This window comes from Engraulis encrasicolus, chromosome 22 (assembly GCF_034702125.1).
Source record: "Engraulis encrasicolus isolate BLACKSEA-1 chromosome 22, IST_EnEncr_1.0, whole genome shotgun sequence".
Lineage (NCBI taxonomy): Eukaryota > Metazoa > Chordata > Actinopteri > Clupeiformes > Engraulidae > Engraulis > Engraulis encrasicolus.
The window spans coordinates 21,817,522-21,845,397 of record NC_085878.1 but is presented as its reverse complement, the minus strand read 5'-3'; the positions used below and the strand labels follow the sequence as shown (position 1 = coordinate 21,845,397).

Below are 27,876 nucleotides of genomic sequence, written 5' to 3'. Positions count from 1 at the left end.
TACAGGTCTAATTATAGATCCACTCCAAATCGATAGGTGGCGATAAACACTTGGCTGATACTCTGTACTTTTTCGCAGTAGTGGAGAGAATAATTGTTTGTGTTTTGTGTTTTTAAGTCCCTGTTGATGTTACAGATTTAATTTCATCACTCTCTAGCCATGGTCCGTCTATAATTCGAATTGTGTGCAAAGTAGTAGCACGAAGCAAGCAAATGGCTTTGTGTAGGGACATTTGTGCTAGCCCTGCAGTGTGATATCGCGTGAGACATTAGGCGCGAGGAGCGGGGTTTTCTTTGCAGTTTGTTAAACAATTCCAACACTGCCTTTTGTCGCTATCTTGGCTGGAGGCTATGCGCGGGACCGTGAGTGATTGATTCTCGGTAAATGAGAGAGAAAGAGGAATGTCTACATCACACCCCGCCAACTGCCCAGTCTGTCTCAGTGATTTAGCTGGACAGCAAGTGGCCACACCAGCCAACTGTGATCACTATTTTTGTTTGGAATGCATTATGCAGTGGTCACGGGTGAGACTCATATTCTTCTACTAGAGATGTAGCCTCATTTATCTTGTATAAGCCCACTTTGATATGAAATAGACACTGCTTTAGTAACATCAAAAGTATTTTCCGCTCTCTACAGAACACTAACACCTGTCCAGTGGATCGCATTGCATTTGATGTTCTTTACCAGAAAGAGTCCCCTGGAGGTGAAATTAAACACGTGGTAAGCTTAGATTTGGGCTCTAGACTTTGGCCTAGCCTACATCAATTTGATTTTTCAGACCTTCATCGTCCAGGGCCGGTTCTAGGCAATTTGGTGCCCTAGGCGAGCACCAATCTTTCATTTTTGTGGAATTTGACATTGGCATAATACATCTGATTGAGCACAGCTGATGTAGCTACCATGTATGTGTATTATGAGTGGCCCTTAAATAGAAAGTTGAATGCTTTATTTAACTTAATATTGCAATTCTGTGGACCTTGGTGCCCCCCAGGACATTTGGCGCCCTAGCCCTAGGCGACCGTCTAGTCTGCCTATGCCGAGCGCTGGCCCTGTCATCATCAATTGGTTAGGTCTAGATTGCTATTCAGGGCTGCTGACAGCCTGTTTGAATCATGTCCAGTCTCCCTGGGGCAGTAAAGTGGTTGGGCGGTCGTCTCCAATGTCTGATATAACATGTTCATGAGCAAATATGCATATCCCACATTACTTCAACTCTTATACTATACTTCAAAAGTTAACACTTTACTTGACGCCGGTGTCATTACAGTGTCATGGCACAGTTATGCACGTGTCATAAACATTATGTCCATGTCATCCATGACATTTTATGACTGTTGGCCTTAAGTGACATTCGGTTATGGCAAAGACAACCTGTCTGTGCCATAACCGAATGTCACTTAAGGCCAACAGTCATCAAATGTTTATGACCTGGACATAATGTTTATGACTTATATATGACTATGTCATGACACTATTTTGACACTGTAATGACACACATATGACACTAGCGTCAAGTAAAGTGTTACCCTTCAAAAATACCAATGACGTTGGTAGTGTCCTCCTGACATTGATGGGCCCATAGAGTAAAGCTCACCAAAACAATTAATTTCCACTTTGTGTTTTGTATTGTATTTTTAAAATGAAGTTTCTGTGTGAGAAATGTCCATGGCATATTGAAAGTTCCCAAATATCCATCTGTGTACTTAAATTGAACTTTGGTCATGTGTGTGTGCATAGATAAAAGTTGAGAACCCACGAAACAGCAGTGAAGATGTGACAGAGGAGCAGATCACCTGTGAAAACTGTGGCCGGTCTGACCTGTCCCATCTGATAATATTGTGCTCAAGATGTGATACAGGGTAAGGAGTTATCTGGGCTTATTTATTGTAGGCCTACTGTATGTATTAGTAATAGGGCGGTCTATGTGTGTGGTTACGGTTTGTACCGGTGGTGTTTTTATACTGTACTGCATGCATGCATGCAAGCAAGAGATTCAAATCGTTTCTGTGTATTTTTGTAGATTTTTCCGAAGTTGAATTTCAGTATACAGGTATAGCTATGAAAAAAACTTACTACAAGGTTGTAACATTGTATGATAAAGCATAATGCTTTCATCCCAGGTGAAGCACTCTCACCTGCGTCTGTGCATGACATGTGCTATGTAAATTGCAATGGCTATAAAGCCAATAAGCTTGCCTTGCCTTGCCAGATAACTTTCTGAATTATTAATTCAGAATAAAAAACATCGGTAACACTTTATTTTAGGGATAGATCTATTAGCACTAATACATACAATGTTAAGGCCTCCATAAGTAACTTGTAAGGCACGTACTAAGCAAATGCTAAGGCCTACTAGGTCCTTACTAAGGTTCAATTGATAATAAATCCCTTATTGTGCATGAACAAAACATTTGCGAATACATGCCTAACAAGTGTTTGATTTTGCACTGTACATGCCTTACAAGTTACTTATACAGGCACATTGTATGTATTAGTGCTAATAGATGTATCCCTAAAATAAAGTGTTACCAAAACATCATGTAAACGTAGCCATTGTCAACATTTTCATTGTCTTGTCTAAATGTGACAAACACATTGTTTTTGGCTCTGATCCTTAAGGTACCACCCCAGGTGCCTCACTATTCCCCTTGACGGTGTTCCAGTATCTGGCTGGCTCTGCCCTGAGTGTGCTGATGGCCCCGAGGGAGGCGAGGGGGCCCCAGAGGAGGATTATGGTGTGAGTGAGGAGGAGGTAGCTGCTTTATTGGCTGAGGCAGCATTGGCCCCACTGCCTAGCAGACTCCGCCTGAGCACGTTGACCAGCCCTCCTGAACTGCTCGGCAAGAGACGCAGCAAGAGGCTCTGCTCACAAGCAAATAAATCCTCCCATGATCATCGCCATACCCACAGTGCACAGGTTCAGGTAGGCACTGTTTACTTTGTTCATGAGTTTTTATCATTTGTCAAAAATGAAATCTGTTTTGTTCACATGGCTTCTTGGATGTTGATGCAGGTTCCCAAATATCTGCTGAAGTCGAAGTCCACAGTACTGTCAGACACAGGTGACGAAGGCAGCAGCAAAGACATCCAGAAATCTCCCACAACAAACGTAAGACACAACGGCAAGGTGAGCTTGTGGTTTCAATGTAAAAATATAGTTTTATGTAACATTCACATGCAACTTTCCCGTTCATATTGTTAAGATATTCTACTCTTCTTGTTTTGTGCCAACAGAGAAGAAGAGCTGACCAGCAATGAGCAAGCTTTCCTTTTTTAATATCAAAAAGCATAATATTAAATGTCCTGTCCGGGAAATGTTTATGTAATTATAATTTTAATGGTTTTTTTTTTAATGTTTGTTTGTTTTGTTTTGTTTTTGTATTGTTCGTGGTGGTATACAGGCTAATGTTGCATTGTACTGGTGTGTAGGTTGCTGTTTGATGTAATGCACAGCAGAGGGCAGCAGGCATCCATTTGAAGCACAGAATGGACCTCTTCAGGAGTCACATGATGCGAAGATAAGAGACTCTGTGGGTAATGACTTCTGGGGAAATGAAAGTACGATGCATAGACCTAGATTCAACTAAAACAATAAACTAGTTTAATCTAGGTATGTGGTAAGAAGCTTACAATTTGTTTGCAAACAGAATTAGTTGATTGAATTGTATTTGTATTTAGGCTTTAAGTAAAGATTTTTAAAATAAAGATGTTTTGTTACATTTTCTTCTTATTTTCTTCTTCCAATGGGATTATAGTGAAAACAAGTGTACTGAGTGAAAGCAAAGAGAATCTTTGCAAAGACAAAAAAGAACATTTTATGTTTAATTAAAAAAAAACACATCCTCCACCTCACCCATCTTGAGTATTTCATTCAATAAGTGTGTATAAAAAGAAGATGCCTGGATCAAAAGTAAATACCTGGGAGGACAAAATGTTATAATCATCAGCATTTGAGTGCTTGTAAACATAACGTTTGATGCGTAGTATTATAATTCAGATGACCAGGAAAGGGTTACAGCTCCTCCTCTTGAGGAAGGAAGCAGGAAGAACAGAAATGAAACCAGCGCTCAGTCAAGTCCCATTACAGGAAGTAACACATACCGGCACTGGTGTTTTTGTCAAAATGTCGAATGGTAAGTGCTATTCTTGTGTGATACTCTGTCTCAAAACATTACTGTAAAGGAATTGATTGTGCAGGGTACTACAGGTATCTTTGTGACAGTTTTGAATGGTATGAGGTACAGGGTTATGTCAGTAGATGAGTGTAAAGTGCAGGCAAAATACATTCATTCAGTTCTGTACTGTATTTACTCAAGTGAGTCACTGTAGACCTACGATGGAAAAACAGGAAGAAACCTGTTTTGTAGCAGCACACCATAAGTTGATGGTAAACTCAACATAATTATTACAGTATGTAACACTAAACACAGTGTGGGTGTTAAGGGAATTAATTATGACATTTTTGTTCAGGTCCCAATGAGCCGGGGAAAAGAGACTATGCAGGGAGAAAACTCAAGACACTTCCAAAGTCAATTTATGATGAAAATAAAAACATCACAAAAATTGACCTACAGAGGAACAGACTGAAACAAGTGTGTGGGATTTCGCAGCTCACCAACCTGACAGAACTGATTCTGTCAAGAAACGAATTGGTGGACTTTCCTGAAGACATCCGCGACCTCCATCAGCTAAAGACACTGTACATTAATCAAAACAACATCAAGTGCATACCACTAGATGTGTTCCCCAGACTGAAGCATCTCCAGTCTCTGAAGCTGAGCACAAACCGCTTAGCCGAGCTCCCAGCTGACATGATCCAGTGTCAGAGCTTGGTGTACCTGAATGTGTCAAACAACTGTCTGAGGGATCTGCAAGCTCTGGTTGGCCTTCAGAAACTCAAAGAGTTATATGTGGAACAAAACAGGCTGACTGATCTCCCTGAGGAATTGTTCGATAATCTGAAAATGTTCAAAGCCACTGGAAACCCACTACGCAAGCCTCCAGAGGAGGTGTGCGTTGGCAGCTTAAAAGACATCCGTTCCTATTTCACAATGTTGAGGGAAAGCTCGTCCACCATCAAGTCAGTGAAGACAATGTTCCTCGGATCATCTATGGCAGGGAAGTCCACACTCTGTCGCAGCTTTGACAAATGCCACCCGGTGGAGGTGGACGAGGATGACAGGACTGTAGGCATTGAAATCAAAGAGGTGGAGAAAGGAGGGGTGCGATTCCTCTGCTGGGATTTCGCCGGACAAGAAGAGTACTACATCACCCATCATGTCTTCATAACTCCACAGGCCTTTGTCATCCTTGCCATCAATCTGTCCAGGTACTTGAATTCCACTTTAAACACTTGACTTTTCTTTTAAAATGGGATATTGTATAAGTATAGCTGAATGGGGTGTAAAATATCTGGTTCTTCAGACAAGCGCAAGCCATTGAATATCACACAATCACAACACACATCCCACATGAAGGAGATCTGATGAGATCTATTTGGAGTTTTCTTCCTTCCAAAATGGCTCATCTGTTGTTTTTTTATCTCTGAAACCCCATGAGGGAAAATGTTACTTTTCTCTCTCTCAATTTTTCAACATGCATTTTGTATTACTGGTATGTTGTACTGTATACTGTATATATTATTGTATATTGTATATTATATTTCAGATATGACCTCACAGACAAGTCTTTTAAAGAACATGTGAGCTTCTGGATCAGTAACATTCAGCTGAGGGTTCCTGACTCTGTTGTGCTACCGGTGGGAACACATATTGACCTGTGTCCCAACGAAGAGGACATCAGCCGCAAGAAAAGGGACATTGACAGCAAGCTGCGGGACATGTTAACAGAGAGGGGAGAAACTTTACAGCAGCTGAAAAACAAACTCCAAGATTCCGATGACCCCTCCCTGTACTCCGATCAGATGAATGATCTTAGGAGGCTTACAGACTACAACCTGAAGGTGAAATTAACCCTTTCAAGTAGCCTCTGTTATAACATTATCACCACACTTGTAATGACCAGGACTTAATCTGTTTCTTGGGACTCTCGGTTATGTCATATATATGTTATTACGTTGAAGTTGTGAGTTTTCAGAGAAGTGAATAGGCCAGTCAGTAGGCCCATCTGCATGAAGATGTTTAAAGTTTACCACCAATGCTTTGTAATGTATACATTTTATAATGGATCATTTACTGTGATTATTTCTGTTGTTGTTCACTGTAGGTACTTGATCTTCTACTTGTTGACTGCACCAAGCCTAGAGACATCCAGATGTTCCAAGACCACATTGTGAGAGAAGCTACCAACAAGGAAAACCTTCCAAGCATTGAGAGGACTCTGCCAGGAATCTACCAAGAGGTTGAGAGAGAGATTCAAGATCTCTTGCAAAATAATGAAATACCTCTGCATGGTTTGTTTCTCTTTGTTTTAGTATTTCACATGCTTTTGTAAGGTGATGCAAGGGGAGTACCAGGTGCTTATTCTAAATGTGTATTGTTAATACTCTCTCAACAGGAAGAGTAACTCTTTCTGACCTGCTAGATATTCATATCAGTCGAAGGGGTATGAATCCAGAAAACCTCAAATGCATTCTTCGGTATCTCCATCGGATTGGAGTTATTGTTTGGTATGAGGACATACCCTCTCTGAAGGATGATGTGTTTGTTAAACCGTCTGTCCTGATTTCACTGTTCAAGGTCAGTAGGGACTTTACAATACCGTAATCCATCTAGCAGAAAAAAATGCATTGTTTACTGCAACGTGTCTATACAACATGTATGCACGTGCATATTTCAACAACTTGTATGTACGTTCCTCTGTCATGTTTTTCCCTGTAAATATTTTTTAACTGAATTCTCATCCACCATAAATCTGGCTTTGCTCATAGGCCATCATAAGGCACGACTTGGTGAAGCAAATCAAAGACATCCCAACACAGGAGCTGCGTCGCAGGAGGATTCTCAACACGTACAGAGAAACCTGGGTGGCAGACTACGAGGAGAAGGCCACTCTGCACAACGAGGCCATATCCATCCTTGTGCAGAAAGAGCTCAAGAAGTTGGATCTTGATGACGAAGAGATCGTTGAGGAGATCGTAGGCAAAGGGAGCAGGCCAGGGAGTCTTATGTGTCTCCTGCAGCACTTTGAGGTGTGTCTCCCGGCTAAGATGGCGAACGAGCTCAACCCAGAAGCCCCAGAATTCCACCCTGGGGCTAAGAAATGGGACCACCCTAACCCCAAAGTGTATGACCCTGACAGTGCCTGCATGTTCCCCAGCTACCTTAAGAACAACAACAATGTTGTGAAGACTTGGGGGGAAGACAAGCTGAGCGACCTCAACGTCCAAATGTACTTCATGCCTGAGATTCCCTGTGGGTTCTTTCATAGGTGAGGGGACTGAATGAATCACTTTGACTTATGACTTAAGACTTTAACCCCTTAGTGCAGCACTATGGCTCTCTGTAATGTCATGGCAATGTTGTTATGATGTAGTTACCGTAAGCATTTTCAGCAAGTGAATAGGGTCGCCGGCGACCCCTGCTGCAGTAAGAGGCTACCTTTCCCAAACTGAACCATACCAGCATCACTGGCTGCAGAGCACTCTCATAGCTGGACATTTACTTGCGTGTGTTACAGTGGGAGCCACCAATTTTGTATCATGTTTTCTTGACAGCTCCCATGCAAGGCCCATGCAAGGTCCCAACGCGAAACATGTTGGAAGTGGCATGGCATGGCATGTGCATGAAATGGGAATAAATAAGTGGTCATACGTGTGTATGTTTAATAGCGTTTTGCACTTATGTGACATCATCATGCCTTGTCATTACAGACTCATCATCAAGATTTGTTCATTTTATCCAGTTCACTGGGTGGGAAAGGACCAGTGCTGTTTCGGATCCATCCATTCACTGACCCTCGTCAAGACCAAAACTGTCAATGAGGACCAGTGCATCGAGATACGCTGCAGGGAACAAGATGGTAATACAGTGTATAGCCTCTTACATTCAAGGAGATTATTTCACTGTTTACATGAGGCAAAGGCATAATTATTGGCTTATACATTTACCGGTATTTGAATTCAAAGTGCCCATGTACATATGGCCACTGTATTGGTTACCTTACTACCCCTGTATTTGTTATATTTATTCACCTATTACTAAGACAATTCGAGCCATAGTGTGAATCCTGGGGTGGAGGGTGGTGCTGGTGGTGCTGCTGCTGCTCCTGCTGTAAGGTGCTTTTAATTCTTAATTGCATATGTACCTTGTTGCAGAAGTGCAGAGGTCATGGCAGATGATCCGGGAGATCATGAGGAGGATGGACGAGCTGGCCCAGGAGTGGCCCGGTCTTGGCCAGTATGTCCACACCCCCTGCAAGGAGCACGGCTGCTCTGACTACTTCCCATGGAGGGATTGGAAAGACTGGATAAGTGCGGCATCTGGCAAGAACAGCAGGTACGGCACATGTTCAATTAAATCTGAAAGTCATCTTTAATGTGAAAACCATACGTGCAAGTCAGCCAGGATATCAGATCGCAGGCTCACCATGTACAATAAACAAATTAAAATGATGCCAGTAAACATAACAATCCAATTACAGCACAACAATGTAAACATCACTTCTTCTCACAAAGTCCTTGTATGTGTCAGGTTATCTTTATCTGTGAACTCTCTTGTAATTGGTCTAGGTTTCTTTTCTGTTTTTTTCTTTTTTTTCTTTTTTGTTTAGTTCGTTTTGGCATGAAAAACCCAACAGGAAATCACTCATTTGAATACTTTTGATAAATCAGACAATTATGCAATTCACTCCATTTTCTGACTGTAAATGTGCAAGTACGTTTTGGTTTTCCTAAACGTAATGTATTAAACACATGTAGGTGCTCCTGTGTGCAATTCAGAGATACAAAATTCAAAGGAAGATAATGCATGAACAGGCAATGGCTGTAGGATCATTTTTGGCAGGAGCAGTTTGACAGAACGTGTGGTGTGACTGTGGTGTCTAATGTAGCTATTATGCATGTAATCCAAAGTGTTCAAGAGAAGAAAGTGACCTGCAAGTATGGACATACTCGCCGGACTGAGCTGATATATCCTACAGGTACACTACAGAACTTTACATTAGGGCTGCATGATATTAGAAAAATATGCAAATCACGATAACATGACTGTGTACCGCAATATCGATATTACCTGCGATATTTAATATATACATATATTTTCCCCTCTACTTGCCATTCTACACTTTATCATGTATAAAACAACTGAGAGCAATGTTTTATTTCCAACATTATTTTTTATCAGGAAAAAACATGGCATACAGCATCAACTTAAAATGTCAATATTTTTAGTACATTTTTTAACCTTTTCACCAAATTTGTTGTTAAAGATTAAAAATTAAAAGCTTCCTGCGATTCATGCGCAACTTTTTTTGCGATACGTGTATTACATAGTCCTCATCTACAGTGCTAGGCTGAACACCTAAAAGAGTGTCACAGGTTTTATAGAGGATTTAGATCTTGTGTAGATAAAATGTTGCGTAGATTTTACACATTGATCAAATAAGCCCTTAGGCTGCATGAAGAAATGGATTAGCAGACTCTACCAATGTCCACCACCCTAAATGTTATCCATGTCTTTGCAGGGCTGTTCAACTCTGAATCTTCATGATGGAAGTTCAAACTTTACACATTCTATATCACATACCATTCTAGCCATGCTCCATTTGGGCAGATTAAAAAAAAATCTGAATTCCAAGTTTAAGGCTAAATGTAACTCTCTATCACATACATGGTGACTGGTGTAAACTCTGTGACACACCTGTAATATGTTGTAAATAGTATGACCTAGTAGTTTGCATGGCAAGTTAAATATTGGTCAAATAAAATAAAATAAAGGTCTTCTCCATGCAACCTTGTGATTGATTATTGTGTGCAGTGTTGTCCATGCTACCCCTGGAGGGCGCTGTACACTCCTGACTGCGCAAAATTGACATTGATAAAGATGAAGTTTGGTGAAAAGCCTATGTTTAGTCTATGGTGAAGTTTGGTTGACTGCTTACCTTTTCATAACCTAATTGAAGAAAGTTGTGAACTGATTAGTCTGTGCTTTGCACAGGAACATGTTGCTGAAGTTGAGCTTTAGAGTTTGTGTTGATCTTCTTTACAAATCTATTAACATTGGGAATAAGAAAAAGAGATGTGGAAAAGTGGCGTACATGTACAGGGTTCTGTAGGAACATCGTGAATATTAATTTTGCTGATGTTCAGACTTGACAACACCATCCTCTTTTTCCCCACAATAGCCTGTTTTTTGGGCTACTTTGTTACTGATGCGCAACACCCCTAAATTGTATAGCCTATGTGATCATAGCAGTGTGTCATATTAACAATAAAGTTTGGTCCTTTGGTGGCAATAACGTCTCGTCTAGTCTTTCAGACCGATGTAGGCTCTGACTCCACTGTGACATTGTGTGCCGCGCTGTATGCCTAGTTAAAGCAGCCAGTGGTTTTTGGAAGAGGGAACCTCAGAATGTAAATGAGCACAGCTCGTGCCCGGTGTGGGTGAAAGAGCCGAATTGTTTATTGAGATCCCAGAGCCACGCGCCTGGCTCGCGAGGCTGGTGTGCCGTTGAATCACACAGCAGGGCGGGATCTCCCCCCTTGGGGAGCGTGCAACACCAATAGGGGTGGGGTGTCAGGCGCGTGTTGAAAAAAGGGACTGCGCGCGACATCCCGTTTAAATTTTGACGGAGATCAGGTACTTGCCAGTCTAGAAAAGACATTCCTGCAGACACGCGAGAGACACGAGCTCAACGGACTTGCTAGTACGCCTACCAGACTATTCATCTGACTTGGACTGGAAATTGATGAACCAACACACTTCGCCTTCTTTGCGCCCAGCTGATTTTTTATGTTTTTACCTGCCATGGAGAGTGCTATCATCACCACCACCACCACCACCACCAAGCACCAAGCGGCCACTTACAGACTGGCTCTATCGGACAAGTATGCCTTCGCTACTTTGGCAAGTACTGCAAAAAGCTTGAGCACAAGTGTCCACGAGTCGAAAGAGTGTACATCCGTAGTGCTGAAAAGACAGCGCTCCGACAGCCCCGAGCTCCTGCGCTGCAAGCGAAGGCTCGCCTTCAACGGTTTCGGTTACGCTATTCCTCAGCAGCCACCGGTTGCAGTGGCCAGGCGCAACGAGCGCGAGCGAAACCGGGTCAAGCAGGTCAACATGGGCTTCCAGACTTTAAGACAGCATGTCCCCAACGGAGCAGCGAACAAGAAGATGAGCAAAGTGGAGACCTTACGATCTGCAGTGGAATACATCCGTGCGCTACAGCAGCTGTTGGATGAGCACGATGCCGTCTCCGCAGCTTTCCAGTGTGGGTTGCAGTCGCCTCCCTTGTCCAATGCCTATTCTGCGGATCCAGAGTCTCCCCATTCAACGTACTCCTCCGATGACGGAACAAATGAACACCTTAGCTCCGAAGAGCAGGAACTGCTTGATTTTACAACTTGGTTTGATAGATACTAGGTAAGTCTAAACATTATAGATATCTTATAAAGCTGTAATTCAACGGCGTGACTGCATGCTATACCTATTGGTTTATATCGTGACAAGAACTAATGTCCTGTTCCATTTTACAGATGAAAGAAGACCCAAAGAAGATTCCCTACGTTTAGTCACCTTTACCACAAGATACATCCGTCCCAGGGGAGAGAAGAAACAGTCCTTACGCCAAAAAGTTCAACTGCCAGGACGCGCATCATTAGAGCTCAGCGTTGTTGATGTTCTTTCACATGGAAAAACAGGAACTGATGTTTCAAGCCCCATTGTACAATGACCTCACAAGGTAAAGGTGATCTGGCTGATACCAGGCCATCAAACACGAAAACTGAACTGGAAGTTAAAGCTGGTCGAAACTTCTGCTTTCCTCTCTTGGATGATTTTTTTGCCACTGAGCCTTACCTCTTGAGTTCGATGTGGATGTTTTCTAACTGAACTTTTTTTAAATTCCCAACCCCCAGCTGTCCATGTCTTCCTGTGATTGTAAATACCTCCACTTTTTTACATTATGTGTATATGCAATGTTTATATAGAGAAATGTTATTTTACATACAATAAAGAATATTTTATTTATTAAAAGTCATGAAAAGGCCTTGTCATTTTACCTTATACAGAGGGAGAGGAGAAATACCCTACCTGAAAGATGGCCTGTATCTCTCTCAGGGCAGTGTGTACAAAGCAGCATCATACCAATGATGTTATGAACTGAAGGACTGCTCAGCAACTTATGGCCAGGTCAGGTTTGACATCATCAGACACAGCTACTTGATGTAATAGCACCACTTACACAGTCAGGTTTGCAGTGTAAATGTAACGGGAGTGTGACAAACACGCAGAGTTAAAAATGACTCTAAGTTTTGAAATGACACTTACTGTAACTTCCCCATGCAGGTGTATCGACCAGGAGGCACCCATATGAGTTTAATATTTGCTAAAATATCGTAATTAAACTCATGAGTTAGCCTATTTGGAAATAAAAGAACATTTGCTTTTCATGCACACTCTGGTGACTGTCAATGACTACAAAGAAAAGTGTAGTTAGACACAGGGCAAAGGGAATGCAACAAGTGTGTAAATCTGCAATAAATAGTGTATACACTTCAATAATACAGCTGAGTCAGGGAGAAAGGTATAGAGACTGACTGTAGAATCTAAATTATACATGATGTTTTTAAATCATAGTGACTGACTTCTTGATGGAAAATTGATGTCACAGTGGAAAACTTAATTAATTTAAAGACATTTTACTTACTTTATTGTCAGATTTTTTTATTGGCCTTTTCAAAGACTTGGTTTGAAATATTTGATGTAGTCTATTTCTCATTTCAGATATCACCAGTCTGTATGGAGGTATTGTTGCATGCTCGCCTTTTCAACAAGTTCAATAATTCCACCACAGCAGGAGGCTGAAAGTAAACATTGTTAAAAATTTCACCGGCAGCTGAACGTGCATAATTGGCCATTTAATATCATCCAATTATGAAGAGCATGCGTATTATCCAAACATTTGATTAAAAACGATCCCCTGCGTGTCCGCACTCCGCTCCCCCTAAGATGACACTTCACCTCCTTGTTCAGCAGGTTTTAAACTGGGGGGCCCCCGGCGCTCTTGCTTTAGTTCACTGGGGTACAGTCATTTGCATGGCCTATTGTGCCAGACAAATCTGGGAGCAGCGTTGGGCCCTGGGCCATTTACCTCCATTGGGGCTGTCCGCGGAGCGAACGTGAATGGTCCCCGCAAACTCCACAAAGGCGTCATTGTGCAGCAAGCCACACCATATTCATCATGTAATGCCTTTAAGACACATCTGATTGGACATCTCGGCTACTTTGATGTGGCTGCGGAGTGCGAGTGCTCCACTGATGGCTAACTTCAGTCTTTATTGCCTATTCTTGCCATAGAAATAATAGGAAAGGGTGAGGGGATTGTGGGTGTACCCGCGCCGTGAAAGACTAAATTCATAATAAATTCTCCTGTTGTACAAAAACAAGCTCGATGATTGACACCACTTTACAGCAGGTCACACAAAGCGCTGATTTGTGCAGAATAATAAATGAATGGAGCGAGCGTGGACCTCATTCAGACTAGTTTAATCTCCCCCTTCTCTCTCTCTCTCTCCCTCCCTCCCTCCCTCCTTCTATACTACCCTTCCTCGCCTCACTCCCATCCACCACCCATTCCTCTAGATCTTTCTTTGGATCAGTAGCAATTTACAGGAGAATCAGAATCAGTAATTGGGATGTGTTAAATAAAGTAGTAATGTTTTTTTGCCTGCAATCTCCACCTAATTAATGGTCGCTGTTCATTAATTAATTTGAGCCATAATTGGTAACTGATTAGAGTAGAGGAGTAAAGAGTCCGACACTGGCATACTAATTGGAATGTGTTGGACAAAAAAAGAGGTAGTTTATTCAGAGCTAATTGAGCACTGCTGGCTGTTTGTTAAGGAATCAAGCAAACAAAGCATCATACGATGCAGTAAGAGATCCGCACTACCAAGAGTTCCAAACTACAGTATTTGATGGAGCAGGATAGCAATAACCATGGTTGACTTGTGTGGCTGGAGTATATAAAACATAGGGAAGTCCATACTGTTCACACTGTGTCATTAATGACAATAGGCTGTGGAGGCTCTTGGGAAAGAAATGGGTTTTGAGTACTGCATTTATAACACACATTTCATTTGCATTGCATACTGTATGTGGAGGCATTATGCTTCAGTAGAAGGACATTCAAGGACTTGAAGCAAGGTATGAATGCAGCTGAAAACTTAAACGCATGCCTTGCCGAATCAAATGAGCCATTGGAAAGTAAAGCTTGACCAGCTTCAGATAATGCAATAATAGAAAAAACAAAGCACCTCATCGAGCGGTGCTGTGACGTTCCCTCTCTCCGTAGCCACGTTATTTAATTGACTTATGACCTCTTGAGTTGATTATATTAATGAAGAAAGAAGGCATGGTAGGCATTTCATCATGATGATCCTGAGTGACGTGTTAGTCAGCGGTGGTGGTCAAACAATTGTTAACACAGCCATTCAAGTCAAACAGGGAAATAAAGGACACAGCCTGAAAGATGAAGACTGAAAGTAGCATTTACCCATCCCACCAGCAGCCCCTCTCCCTAGCCTTTGTGCATGACTCTGTACAATGGGCCTTATCCAAAAACTCTCTACACACACACACACACACACACACACACACACACACACACACACACACACACACACACACACACACACACACACACACACACACACACACACACACACACACACACACACACACACACACACACACGTCTAAATCTAAAAAGATAAGGGCCTGTAGACATTCAGTCTTGGGTGTTTTATCCCAGTTGCAAAGCTAACTTTTATTTTTATTTTTATTTTTTTATTATTGATTTTGGTATTTGGACTAAACACAAAAAGATGGCCCATGTTCCATTACGATGATTAGCTCTATTTCAAACATAAAATAATATGAAATGTGTAGTCTGGCCCCACACTGCTGTCGAAGCTGTAGTGAAGTGAAAGCCCACCTCATAGTTATTGTGACACAGCACTCCACAGTGCACAGTACTCACTGCGCACAACAACCCCCCGACCAAAATTATAATGCTAAAACGATTGTATACTGACAGAAAATGCTTTTCATGACGGTTAGGGTTAGGAATTGTTTGGTTTGGTCATAGTTTTTACATGTGGGGTCGTTTTTTTAATGGACTGTCGGACAAATGACATGGAACCCAGAGTGGATGACATGCCCTTGACCAACCAACCCATAGTCTGTTTGTCTGATATTTTTCTTGCACGTTTGAAAAGTCAATCTAGCTTCTATTGTTATTTAAAAAAAAAGGCAGATCTCATGTGATGTGGAAGTAGCCAAAAGAAGGTTTTGTGACTGTCATAGTGTAGTTGGAAGAAATTGAGTTTAGGTGTTTAGATTTATTGCTGTTTGACTACTAACTAATTGTCAACTAACACAAACTACTTTTTCTTTATTATATGAACTCTAATACCTTACAGTGTGTGAATTTATATTTTTTTTAAAAAGGAAAGGACATTTCCGTAATATTTTGTCATTCTTAAAAAAGAAAAACAAGTTTCTGTCTGTTCTTCCATGTCCAACATGGAGAAATGGCACGCGTCTTCTCCTTATCAGTTTGATCAAAGTGAGTTATCCCAAACGCGTTTCAGCAATTTGTTCCTGCCCTCACTTTGTTTTGAGTCAACACTGGCATGCGCCATGATAACTGCCATTCCTTTGATTTCTCTTCTGCATTGTTCTGCATTGCTTTGTGGGACCATGAAGCTGCATACATACAGGGCAAACATCATATCCCAATTGTGTTTATTTGTACAAAATAACATTTTCTATTTTTGCATGAATATGCCTTCTCATTGCTTCAACAGTCCATCCAGCAAAGATAATGGCACTTAATAGGCATTATGTTCTAAACTGGAATATTCCCTCCATCCCCTTGGAAACCCAGTGGTGTAAGGCTTGGGGTTCTAATGGTGCAAGGCTTGAGATTCGGATGCTCAACCATTTGGTATTCTAATGGTGTATGTAGGCATGGGATCCTGGTGTTGTGGGTTTAGAATTGTAATAGTGTAAACATTACATACGTATTATTTACTCTCTATGGGTGTAAGGCTTGGGTTTCTAAGACCTGGGGCTCTAATGTGTAAGGCATGGGGTTCTAGAAGCTACGAGTCTAGGGGTGTATGGCCTGGTTAGGGCACAGGGCTAATAACACAGTATACTGGTTTTATGGTGGTTGTTCTCTGAGGGTTGAGAGGTTGGTGCTAGAGTTTCTAGGGGGTGGAAGGAATCTCTTCCCCCTGCAGTGAGAGACACACAAGGCCAAGAGGGTATTCTTCCACCCCAGCCCCCACTGGCTTGGGGACACAGACCCAGCATGTAGTGTTTGTCAGCACGTTCTACACGGGCCACGCTCTCCACGTGGGGCTCCCTCCGCCTCATGACCAGAGCCAAGACAGGGAAGGCTGGACATGCACAGAAGGACACTGGCATTGGGCCTTGGGGTTGAAACACCAAGTGCAATTTGGTGATCTACCTAAATAGTGTCTTGCTTCAATGCAACAGTGAATTGATTATTCAGCCTTGTAGCCTTAACTCACAATGTTTTTAACCTAACTCTCGCCAGCCGGTATGTTTCACCTTTGTCTTCACGATACCATCTGGGTACCACCAAAATTGGGTCCTCAATACATTGTATGTAGGCCTACTGGATTTGGGGCCCAGCAAAGTAGTCAGCGGATTTTTGTGCTTACAGGCATATAGCCTACTGAAATGCCAAGTGCTCAGCACTTTACCTCAGCTAAGCGCTGTGAGGAAAGAGCAGTGGCTCTGAGGAAAGCACATGGATGTTGCAATGTCAGTGGGCTTAATGCAACAAAATAAAAGAAAACTTCTAAAAATATGCTGAGTGCTCCAGTCATATAGCCCAGCTTGCATTGATGCAGCAGTAGCTCTGTGTTGTGAGAGTAGAGCAATGGCTTTTTGTCTGTCTGGGGAATGCGTGTTGAGACGTATGCCCCTGGCTTTGTTTACACTAGTGACAAGCACTAAACCGTCTTTTATAACTGCCCCTCTTGAAGATGTTGTGGTTTGTACATGGGCCACCAGATAGGCATAGGCATGAGATTGTCAACAAAGGTCAGACAACTAGCCATAGTGGGTTTTTCCATTACTTTCCTTGTGTCAAAACAGTAACGACAGTGACTTCAAATACCTTCACTGGCAATTTGTGTGTCATATGTATACAGTAGAATAGCTGTTCTTAGTAACTGCATCTCAACGCCTTTTTTTTTTTTTTAAATCTTATGTTTACATTAATTATTTAGATCCAAAGATTCTAAATATGATAGCATGACTTGACTCTCTGAGAAGGCGGTATGTTTAATTGTTCCAGTTTGGTATTCTCAACCCCCCCTGTCCATTTTGTGGGAAGATGATTGTCTCAATTAAAAGCTATTGGTTACATACTGATTACAGGTATTAATAACTTTTCTGGATACACCATATTACACCATCTACATCATTATTCTAAACACAATTCAGAACAGTGTATTATGAAATAAGGACGTAAATGGTGTAATACAGCACACCTATTTAACCCTTTGTGTTCCATAGCCACATCAAAATAATACGTTTGTTGTTTTGTTGTTTTTTTCTTTGTATATATTTTAAGTGAGAGTGGATTATGTTGGAGCTACGTCTTCTCCTAAGGCTGGGTCCTTATACAGTTCGTTGCTTCCCTTTGTGATTCTATGATTCATTTGGGCAGTCTACTCCACTTCAACAAGTCCTAACATGCAGCATTATAACCTTACACATAGATGTTTAACCAACAACAGAAATATTATATCAGATTCACATCTAAATGTGGTGTTCACAGCACAGACACAACATGTGCAAGTGTGTGTGTGTGTGTGTGTGTGTGTGTGTGTGTGTGTGTGTGTGTGTGTGTGTGTGTGTGTGTGTGTGTGTGTGTGTGTGTGTGTGTGTGTGTGTGTGTGTGTGTGCGTGCACGCGTGCGGGTGTGCGGGCGGACGTGTGTGCGTCTGTGTGCGTGAGTGTGCGTGTGTGTATGTGTGTGTGTGTGTGTGTTACTCTTGAGTTGTAGCTGCACCTACACATGTGAAATGCAGCGTGCAGCCATACAAGACAGTACTCCACTGTATGATTCATAGGCCTACGTAACGTATCTACTGTTGTTCCCTATTTCAATGTGTATGCTGTCATGTGCAAAGACTTACATTAAAAAAGTATTTTTTAACAATAGCAATCTGGCCATAAAATAGGCCTATACATGGTGTATATGAGGAACCCAATTAAATGAGATTGAATTACATTCAGTTCAAGGCATTTTAAATTAGTAGCCTATAAGTGTCTGAGCTGAAAACAGTCAAGTCACAGATCACAGATTTTAGATTTATATTTTTTTTATTTCAGACCGTGACAAACAGGCTATTTTGGTCTTGTTTATTTTTTTGGTCTAGCCCAAGGCTGGCTGTGTTTTGGGGGTGTTGTTAGACGTTGTGAGAGTGCTGACTTATCCACTCTGTGCCTTGTAAGCTGCTGGGTCTTGGCTGGCGCTCCACAGAGTTGGACTTGGCAGATGGTGGCGTGTGGGGCGCTGCAGGGGAATGGCCAGGCCACCCATGACTGCTGTTAGCTCTTAGTGTCTCTCTCTCTCTCTCTCTTTCTCTCTCTCTCTCTCTCTCTCTCTCTCTCTCTCTCTCTCTCTCTCTCTCTCTCTCTCTCTCTCATTCATCTGGGGAGCTACAACAGTGGAAGGCACACACACACACACACACACACACACACACACACACACACACACACACACACACACACACACACACACACATACACACACACGTGCGTGTGCATGTATGCACGTATGCACGCAACACAGGAGCCCTCATGAGCACATTCACATGAGGTGAAGAAGTGCAAAACTTTTCTCCAAATTTTAATTTGCATGATTGTTTTATATGTCATTCAGGCTGAAGTGAGTTATCATGTCATTCGTTACATATACTGTGTACATACAGTATATGCAACATACATTTTAACATACTAGCCTTTGAGAGCTAGTAGCTAATGGACAGATGGACCGACTTTACAGTCAGTATTCCAGCCGTCAGACTTCATAAATAAACTTAAAAACTTAAATGTACACTGTGCAGGAAATGGTCAAAAAAGGTACTGTAACTATGCTGCTCATTAAAACGGGGGTGCCTATTGCCAAATATGATATTTTCATGAAAGTTTACTAAGTAATAAGCTTTTGTTTTCTAGTATGGCCCAAGTACTTAAGTTTTGCTTAAGTTTACTTAAGTTTTGCAGCTAAAAATGTCTATTTCTGGAAAATAAAAATGGCAGACCATGGAGAAGATCCCCCTTTTCATTTATGAAAAGTTGCAAGTTTTCCAGTCATAATCAATACTTAGAATTTGATGGTGGTGGTAAGTATTCATGAAAAAGGTAACATTAGTGAATGGGTAGCATGAATTTTGGAAATAAACAACTACAAATCTTGCACAGTGTACCTTTAATTAATGTGCATTTTCCTTTAAAGGCTACTTTATACTGCCTTTTGCTATCCACAAAATCATAAACACCCGTACAACACCCAGCCAGTGCAGTCCTCCACTCTCCATCTCTGCAGTCAGACTGCTTTCAGGGCTGGAGTGGTAATCTGCCCTACAGGGCATTTTCCCAGTGGGACAACACTCATCAGTGGCTGATGCTATTGTTTGTGAGTTGTTTCATTTTTTCCTTTACAGACTAGCCCACAATTGATAAGGGAGTGGCCTAGTGGTGCATCCTTAATATAGGCCTACTGTACTGTATACAGTGGACTGAAACCATCATAACTATAGTTACATATATAGTTATCATAACTATATATAGTATACCGTGTGGTAGGTCTTTGCCAAAAATGCGTTTTTTGGATCCTAGGCCATCCCTGACTGCTTGCTGCACTGCTTTAAGTCCTCCTCCTCAGTGGCAGGCAGCTAGGGCTGCTTGCTTTCTTGCCCCCCTCTCCTCTCTCCCCATTCATGGTCTAATCACCCAGACAAAAGACTCGGGCCCTGGGCCCCTCACACCCTTTGGCAGCGCAGGGAAAATCACATCCTGTCAAAGGGAGAGCGAGAGAGGGGAATCTCTGCATGATAATATTTTGGCGCAAAAGAACCATCTGTCGGTTGTTAAAAACTGCGAGCCTACGCACAAGAAGTGTGTGTGTCTGAGGAGTGTGGAGGAATGGAAGTGAAAGCCTTCCCCACTTTTTTTTTTCAAATTTAATCTGAGGACAGATGGATGTATAAAAGAATCTGCAGGGCTAACAAAGCAGCTTCACTGTGGGTGCAGTGGCGAGGGAGTCACAGACTATTCTACTCTATGATTACACATAGTTTGAGCATGAAGTTCATGCTCCAAGAACAGTGGTCCTTCAAGCATTCTCTTTTGATCAACCGTGTTCCATTGAGGCATTTCTCTCTTAGCCCCCATTTCACATTGCAGTTTTTTCTTCCTCCTCTCATCCTCCTCACATCCACTGTGGCTCAGACACCATGCTGTAGTCTAAAAGCTGTCTACATGGCCTCTGTTCAATCTCCTCTCCTCTCCTCTTGATCTCCTCTCTCTCCTTTTCACTTTTCTCCTCTCCTCTCCACTCCACAACTCTCCATCCTTCCTCTCCTCTCCTCTCCTCTCCTCTCCTCTCCTCTCCTCTCCTCTCCTCTCCTCTCCTCTCCTCAGGCCATCGTGGGCCCGTGAGTAATGGCTATTGTGTGGCCCCCATTGATCCCTCAGCAGCCATATTGTGGCCCCAGTGGGATGTCAAAGGGGACAAAGGCAGTGTGCTGCTTGTGTTCCGCACTCCAAATGAAGAAGTCCGTCCATCCGTCCATAGAGGAGGGAGAGGAGGAGGAGGAGGAGGAGGAGGAGGAGGGGGAGGAGGAGGAGGAGGAGGAGGAGCAGGGGGCTGTACTGGATGGAGAAGTCAGCAGTGAACATTGAGGAAAGGGGGCACTGAGGGTATAGTCGTGGGGGAGCTGGAGATGCTGGTTAATTATTAATTCCTTTCTTTCATCTCCCACCTCAGATATCACAAAGGAAATAAAGCTCTGTGGTGGAGGTACAGATGTCACAACCACTTGTGTGTCAACAGAACTAAAACAACTTGCTAGTGGCCCGTTACATTTTGATGACCAAATGAAAGAGCCAATTGTTCACCCTGTGTTTTTATGGAAGGAGGACGATGCCAAAGCTGATTGAAAGGGAAGAAGAAAATGCATTGGTTTCTCCTCAATACAGTTAATCCATATTAAGTGGGGGGACAATTTGTATTACATTACATTACACTTAGCTGATGCTTTTTTTAAATTCACAGCGTCTTACAATTACTTTTTCAAGAAAAGGGTATTGGTTACAGTCCCTGGAGCAGTGTGGGGTTAGGTGCCTTGCTCAAGGGCACCTCAGTCATGGCTTCAGGGAGTGGAAGGCCCTCTCCTTAACCTCTAGGCCACGTCTGCCCCACCAGTAGTCATTTAGCGAAAGCAGTTTGCATATTTGCTGACATGAAAATTATATCTCGGACCAGATAAAACGTCCTCAAGGGCCGCAAATGGCCCTCGAGACATGGGTTCCCCACTCCTGCTGTACCCTAAAGCCCCTAAAGCACCAGCAGCAGTGGTCCACCACTTGATGTCCAGTTGTCATAGCATGGGCTAAAGTCTGCAGGCCCTTTACAGCCCAGTGTTGTATTATGGGCTGGCTAACCACGCCCAATAAAATACTTTACAAGCACTCAAGACTGGATGCCAACCTGTTTGCCATCTGCCTGGTAATTGCAGTGCACAGCCTCCCATTATGGTTATTCATTGACCTTGAATATTTTATAGCACGCCACCAGTGGTGCCAAGCATAATTTACAGACCATAAACATCATCATGATTTGCCCCCAATTTGACAAGTTGAATCTGAGTGGTAGAGTGGTGTACTAGTGTTACTGCAGCCCACACAGAGAAGACATCATCAAAACTCCTGATTATTATCTCTCCGCCAAGGAGCAGGTTATGGTCTAGGTTGCGTTGGTTTGTTTGTCTGTCTGTTTGTCCCTTGCAGCGGGATAACTCAAAAAGTGATGAATAGATTTTGAGTTGTTGGAATTGACAAAAGGAACAAGTTATTACATTTTGATCCGGATCCAGGAATTTTGAAAAGATTCTTCATTATAGGTTGAATTTTGACATTCCAGTTTCGCCACAATAACAAAGCAGAAATACTTGAAAAATATTTGGGTGTAACATAGTCAAATGTTCTATCGAACAGCTTTTCTAATTACCTCTGCCAAGGAGGTTATGTTTTTGTTCACACTGGTTTGTCTGTCTGTTTGTCTGTCTTGTTTGTCTGGATGTCTGTCTGTTTGTCAGCAGGATAACTCAAAAAGCTATGCACGGATTTGGATGAAACTTTGTGGAGTTGTTGGAAATGACAAAAGGAACAAGTGATGAAATGTTGGTGGTGATCAGATCTCGATCCGGAACCAGGATTTTAAAAAAGGTTCTTCACCATTGCTAGAAATCTAGACGCCCCTACCGCAAATTGAATTGAGGAACAGGACGAATTTTGACATTCCAGTTTCTAACTCCACAAAAAGTATGCAGAAAGACTTAAAAATACTTATAAAAATTGGGTGTAATATAGTATATAATATAGTAATTGGGTGTCTCTGTCTCTCTCTCTCTCTCTCTCTCTCTCTCTCTCTCTCTCTCTCTCTCTCTCTCTCTCTCTCTCTCTCTCTCTCTCTCCCTCTCTCTCTCGTGCTCTCTTTCACTCTTTCATTCTCTCCCCCTTTCTGTCTCCTCCTCCTTCACACACGACTCTGTCTGTAACCCCCCCCCCCCCCCCCCATCTCTCTAATGAACCTGTTCTTGCCACAAGCCTAATCCCTCTATTCAGCTGGAGGGTCATTTAGTGCAGATGCACCTTGAGTCCTTTCCAAAGTTTAATTAACCCACCCCCCTCCAAAGCATGGTACCATTCTGTGGCGCCTGAGGCACAATTAAAGCAAGACTCGCATTCAAGCCTATTGTGACGTCTAATGGCTTCCCTGTTTACTTAGAGTCCGAGTCCTGCTTATTGTAGCGGCGTCGAGGAGAGGAAGGCAGGGGGCCTCAATGTCACACAGTATGTTGGTGTTTTATTATCAAGCTAGCTGGCGACGATTCACTCTGAAACAACGACAAACTAGAGTTTATGACATGGACCACATGAAACACACAGATGGTCTTTTATGTATTGGAGATGTATTTCTTCCACTTTTGTTCCAGTGTTCAAACACTTGTGGTATATGTACTACACAGATGAACTCAAGTTTCATTAGATGTCAGTGATTTGTGGTTAGTGGTTTGAAACCTTAAAGGTGCACTGTGTAAGATGGTGGCCAGAGTGGGTATTGCAACTTTGCTGCTAATTGAAACAAATTTGATCTTTTCATGAACATTTACTGAATAATACATTAATATTTACTGGTATATGACCACAGTACAGTACGTTTTACAGCTAAAAATGTCAATTCAAATTCAAAATGTCACACATGGAGAGCCTCCTCTCCTCTCCTTTCCTCTCCTCTCCTCTCCTCTCCTCTCCTCTCCTCTCCTCTCCTCTCCTCTCCTCTCCTCTCCTCTCCTCTCCTCTCCTCTCCTCTCCTCTCCTCTCCTCTCCTCTCCTCTGTATGAAAAGTGCAGTTTTCCCAGTTTTAATGAATACTTAGAATTTGGTGGTAGTGGTAAGTATTTGTGAAAAGTGTAACATTTATGAATGGACATCATGAATTCTGGAGAGAAACGGCAAAATATATTACACAGTGCCCCTTTAAGGCTTTTAAGGCGTTTAAGAAACAATATATTTGGGCTCAGAAATGTGTGAAGAAAATAAATCAAGGCAGCATTACTCAAAGACATCCTTGTACCGTAGATGATGCCAAGCCATGTGCTTGAATAATACAATTCTGGTCCACATGACACCTGTGTGCAGATCATGGTATTTTGTAAGGGAAATGGAGAAATTCATGACTTCACGTCACTTGTAACCGATTTAAAATAATTAAAATACATTTCGGTCCCATAAGGGCATAACATGACAATGCCACATTCAGGCAAAGCTGCATGGGAAAACTTTCACCTTGTGGTCATCCAACTTACACCCCCAAAAAGCGACAATAACCGCCTTGTGGCTGCAATAAATTCAAACCCCACTAATCCCTGTTATCAGTTAAACGCTAGCACCAAGCGCTGAATGACAAAGCCTGGAGAAGAAACATAAAGTGCAGCTGGAAAATACTAACCCTGATCTTGCACAATAATGGTAATCGAGTCTTGTATCCATTGAGCCTTATCTCAACCAGGCAGCAGTGCTGCACACACAAAAAAAGACACACAGACACTTTTAGCGTGACCCAAAAAAGAGCTGGTGCCATTTGATGGTGTTTTCCGTGGGTCACTAGATTTCCCCCCTTATTGTTTACCTTCACTATTATTCCCCCTAACTAGATTCTGGCTGTTTGTTTTTGTCTGTTCCGTCTTCTTTTTTGTCCTCTCTTGCTCACTCACACACACACAGTCTCTCTCTCTCTCTTTTTTTCCTTCTTTCCAAGAAACGCTTGCAATTGTGAGAGGAAAAATAGCCCCTTGGTTGCCGAGATCCCCTGAATGCCTGAAGCTCGGTACCATATGGACCGGTGGTGTGACAATCGAATTACTTTTGCCTCGCTCCTATTCTCCTCTTAAGGAAATTAGAGTGGTCTTGGTGACTCTGGCCTCTCTTGGGGGGTCAGGAAGGGCAGACGCGGAGGCGAATTCCTTCGCTGCTAATTAGTAAATAAGATAACTGGATCATCTTTAAGTCATCTATCAAAAGTTGCCATGGTTAAACAAAAAATAAGTTAAAGCGGTTTGGGCAAAGGTGACCACCACAATTGGGTCATAGAAAGGTTTGTGCACACAGAAGTTTCAAAGGAAAGGTAATGAAATAAGTCCTTTCATACGGTCTCAAAAGGGTTAAAAAATGGCCTGGCTTTGCCATTGTGCTCAAGACAGTTTCTGTTTGTAGAATATCAGTTCACAGGGAAATTCTAGATACGTTCTTTTTCCACAATGGAAGGCTTTACTTCTTTGCACAACAACAACAACAACAACAACAGAAAAATCCTGAAGAAATCACATTCTTCATTCTTCTCCAACACACTACTTAGTCAATCTCATTCCAGTTATAACAAACAATCCTACCAACACTAAAAATGTCTAGAAAGGCGGAAAGCCACAGCTTCTATTGTGGAGATGTGACTTTGGTTGGCCCAGCGAACAGAGCGAGGGAGGTGAATGACTGAGAGCCCTGGGAGGCCAATTAGGCGAGTGGGCGATGGTTGGGGGGTGGGAGTGGGGGTCCAAGCGCACTCCACACTTCGCCTCGTCTCGCCTCGCCTCAGCATGCATTGCCTCGCGCCACTCTCATGGCCCTCAGTTGGGCCTCTGAAGTCAAACTTACTCAGTGTTATTGTCCACTTATTGTCCTCACATGCACTGGAAATACATGTTTTTGTTTTGTTTATAAACACAGTGTTGTGAGGAGGGGCATGACACTGGCAGCCAACCACATGAGCTAATTTTTTGACCGACAGCGATTTCCATCAATCAGAGGTTGAGTTGTGCGCAACCAGGGTCGCGCAGCCAGGGGAAAACAACATTTTAGAACCCATCTATACAAAGGAAAATAAATTAGTTTCTCTCCATCCTATGCATAGATAGACGGAAACAGGACAGCCATTTAAGTGCAAGAACAACAGCAGTAAGAGGAGGTTAGTGTAGCAGTGGGGGTTCCAAACGCTCCCTCTGTGCAGCCTTCCCTTTGCTGTGTCTGATGCCTCACTCATGTAATCTTTTGTAACTTTACATGTTTAGTTACATGGGAGTTCCAATCGCTCTGCTCTGTACTCCGCAGTCCAGTCTTGTGATCCGTTTTAGTTCCGTCCATTCCCTTTTCTGCCCACATTCTGACTGTAGAGGACACTTTTAAGTGATCACAACCTGTAAAAAAAGCCAATTGAACTTAAGCGAAATACTTGATACATTATTATTACATGTGTTTTTTCCCACACATTTCTTCTCATAAAAAATGCTTTGTCTGCTCTCCTTGCTCACTCTTGTGGCCTGCTTTAGATTCATCCTACTTTTTTGAAAACTTTTTTGGTCCCCATCATACATCTGCTGCGACGTGTTTTCATAGACTGTAAAATGAATGTTCTTTTTTTACAACTGAGAGGTCAAACAGATTGAACTGGGAAAATCAGGTATACAATACTCCAATATTCCACACTACAATATGGTTTTAAACTTTCTGTGTTCAAAATCAACACCAGAAATGTTTCTTGCACTCAGCAAGCACAAATCTCACAAACACATTCATATTTCAAACATATTTCCTTTCTATCCTTTTAGTCACTTCGCATATTCCTGACAACTGTGGCTAATGTGGGTGAAAAATGATGATGGCCAATTGAAAGCTGCACCAGTGAACTTACTATTGGGGGAAGGGAGGCACAGAGCTTTGTCCCAGAGCCCTAAGTTTTGACTTTGAGGGACTGCCCTTTTCATAGAGAGACAATGCTGGCACTAGATGATCTCGGTCTGGCAAAAAAGCGTCTAATTAACATGAACAAAAAGCCTAATTACTCAGCACTCATGCCCTTTGATTCAGCCATGGGTACTGAAGAGCAGACCAGTGTGTGTGTGTGTGAGAGAGCGGTATCATGAATGGAGGACTAATTTTTCATTGCTTTGCACCTTACTCACCGTTTGCAGAAGTCTTAGTTATGCTAATATGACATCATAAATTACATTATCAGTCATTTTATAATTATATGGAAATTTCAGTTTGTCATAATTATTAAGTGGCGTGTCATTATTTTGTACTGCAGAGGAGGCTGGAAAACTGTATTTGGTTTCTAACATCTTTGAAGGTGGTGGCCTTTCAAGTGGGCCACCAAGACTGACAGAGATTTTTGTATCCAGTATTTACTAGGCCTGTCAAATGATTCCTTTTTTTTGATCGCTATTAATCATTTTAGTTAATCAATTACCACTAAGGGATAATGCTGTGGAAACCATGCACATCATCTACAGAAAATTAAATAATCACAACTTCGGTATTCCAAACAAAGACTCTAGACGCGTTTAAGTTAGATGTTCGCGTAGCGACGCGTCTATCTTGCTCACAAGATTCTACTGTTGCCATGGCTCCTACAACGTTACAGGCAGTAATAGATGAAAAAATTACCCTACCCTAATAGATAAGCGGCATAATGAGATCGGTTCCACAAAGTTAATGGCGAGGCCGAGGCGGCTGCAAACTCTGGTGCCTCGCCGCTGCTGCCTCACCATTAACTTTGTGGAACCGGTCACCTTGTTGCCCGTTGTCCCTTACATATAGAACTCATTCTTGTCAAAAAAGCCACTAAAGTCCCTCAGGCTCTAAATCCTCAAATTACATGGGCCTTTATGCTGGGAATGCTTGCAAACTCTTGTCACAATTTAAAAAAATAATCACGCTGAAAAACTGATTAATCGAATCGTGATTAATCGTATCAATTTTTACAGCCCTAATATTTACCCATAAAATCTAAAATATATGCCAAAGAACCCCAAACAGTGAATGATTTCAATGAGTTTGAGAGCAATGCCAGTGAAACACCACC

The 27,876-nt window shown here is 42.2% G+C and overlaps 3 protein-coding genes across 5 annotated transcripts; all 3 read left to right on the top strand.

The window, feature by feature from the left end:
• The first annotated feature begins 102 nt into the window (after window positions 1–102).
• On the top strand, window positions 103–3,850 carry LOC134438359 (PHD and RING finger domain-containing protein 1-like). Of its 2 annotated transcripts, none has more exons than XM_063187912.1 (6): window positions 103–524; window positions 640–723; window positions 1,741–1,862; window positions 2,623–2,926; window positions 3,017–3,112; window positions 3,238–3,850. In XM_063187912.1, the coding sequence occupies exons 1-6, from the start codon at window positions 402–404 to the stop codon at window positions 3,259–3,261; spliced, it is 753 nt and encodes a 250-aa protein (XP_063043982.1). In that variant the 5' UTR covers window positions 103–401; the 3' UTR covers window positions 3,262–3,850. The 2 variants fall into 2 exon arrangements, with proteins under 2 accessions (XP_063043982.1, XP_063043981.1); XM_063187911.1 differs by having other exon boundaries at window positions 3,017–3,130.
• Window positions 3,851–3,929: 79 nt separating this feature from the next.
• On the top strand, window positions 3,930–9,913 carry si:ch211-210p4.6 (malignant fibrous histiocytoma-amplified sequence 1 homolog). 2 transcript variants are annotated; one of them, XM_063187909.1, is made up of 10 exons: window positions 4,009–4,136; window positions 4,474–5,332; window positions 5,671–5,965; window positions 6,229–6,415; window positions 6,520–6,701; window positions 6,893–7,392; window positions 7,835–7,983; window positions 8,279–8,459; window positions 9,035–9,102; window positions 9,646–9,913. In XM_063187909.1, the coding sequence occupies exons 1-10, from the start codon at window positions 4,058–4,060 to the stop codon at window positions 9,669–9,671; spliced, it is 2,526 nt and encodes an 841-aa protein (XP_063043979.1). In that variant the 5' UTR covers window positions 4,009–4,057; the 3' UTR covers window positions 9,672–9,913. The 2 variants fall into 2 exon arrangements, with proteins under 2 accessions (XP_063043980.1, XP_063043979.1); XM_063187910.1 differs by lacking the exons at window positions 9,035–9,102; window positions 9,646–9,913 and having other exon boundaries at window positions 3,930–4,136; window positions 7,867–7,983; window positions 8,279–8,374.
• Window positions 9,914–10,780: 867 nt separating this feature from the next.
• On the top strand, window positions 10,781–12,109 carry LOC134438702 (achaete-scute homolog 1b-like). The gene is made up of 2 exons (XM_063188321.1): window positions 10,781–11,543; window positions 11,657–12,109. Exon 1 carries the CDS (start codon window positions 10,914–10,916, stop codon window positions 11,541–11,543), a length of 630 nt encoding a protein of 209 aa, XP_063044391.1. The 5' UTR covers window positions 10,781–10,913; the 3' UTR covers window positions 11,657–12,109.
• Window positions 12,110–27,876: the final 15,767 nt, after the last annotated feature.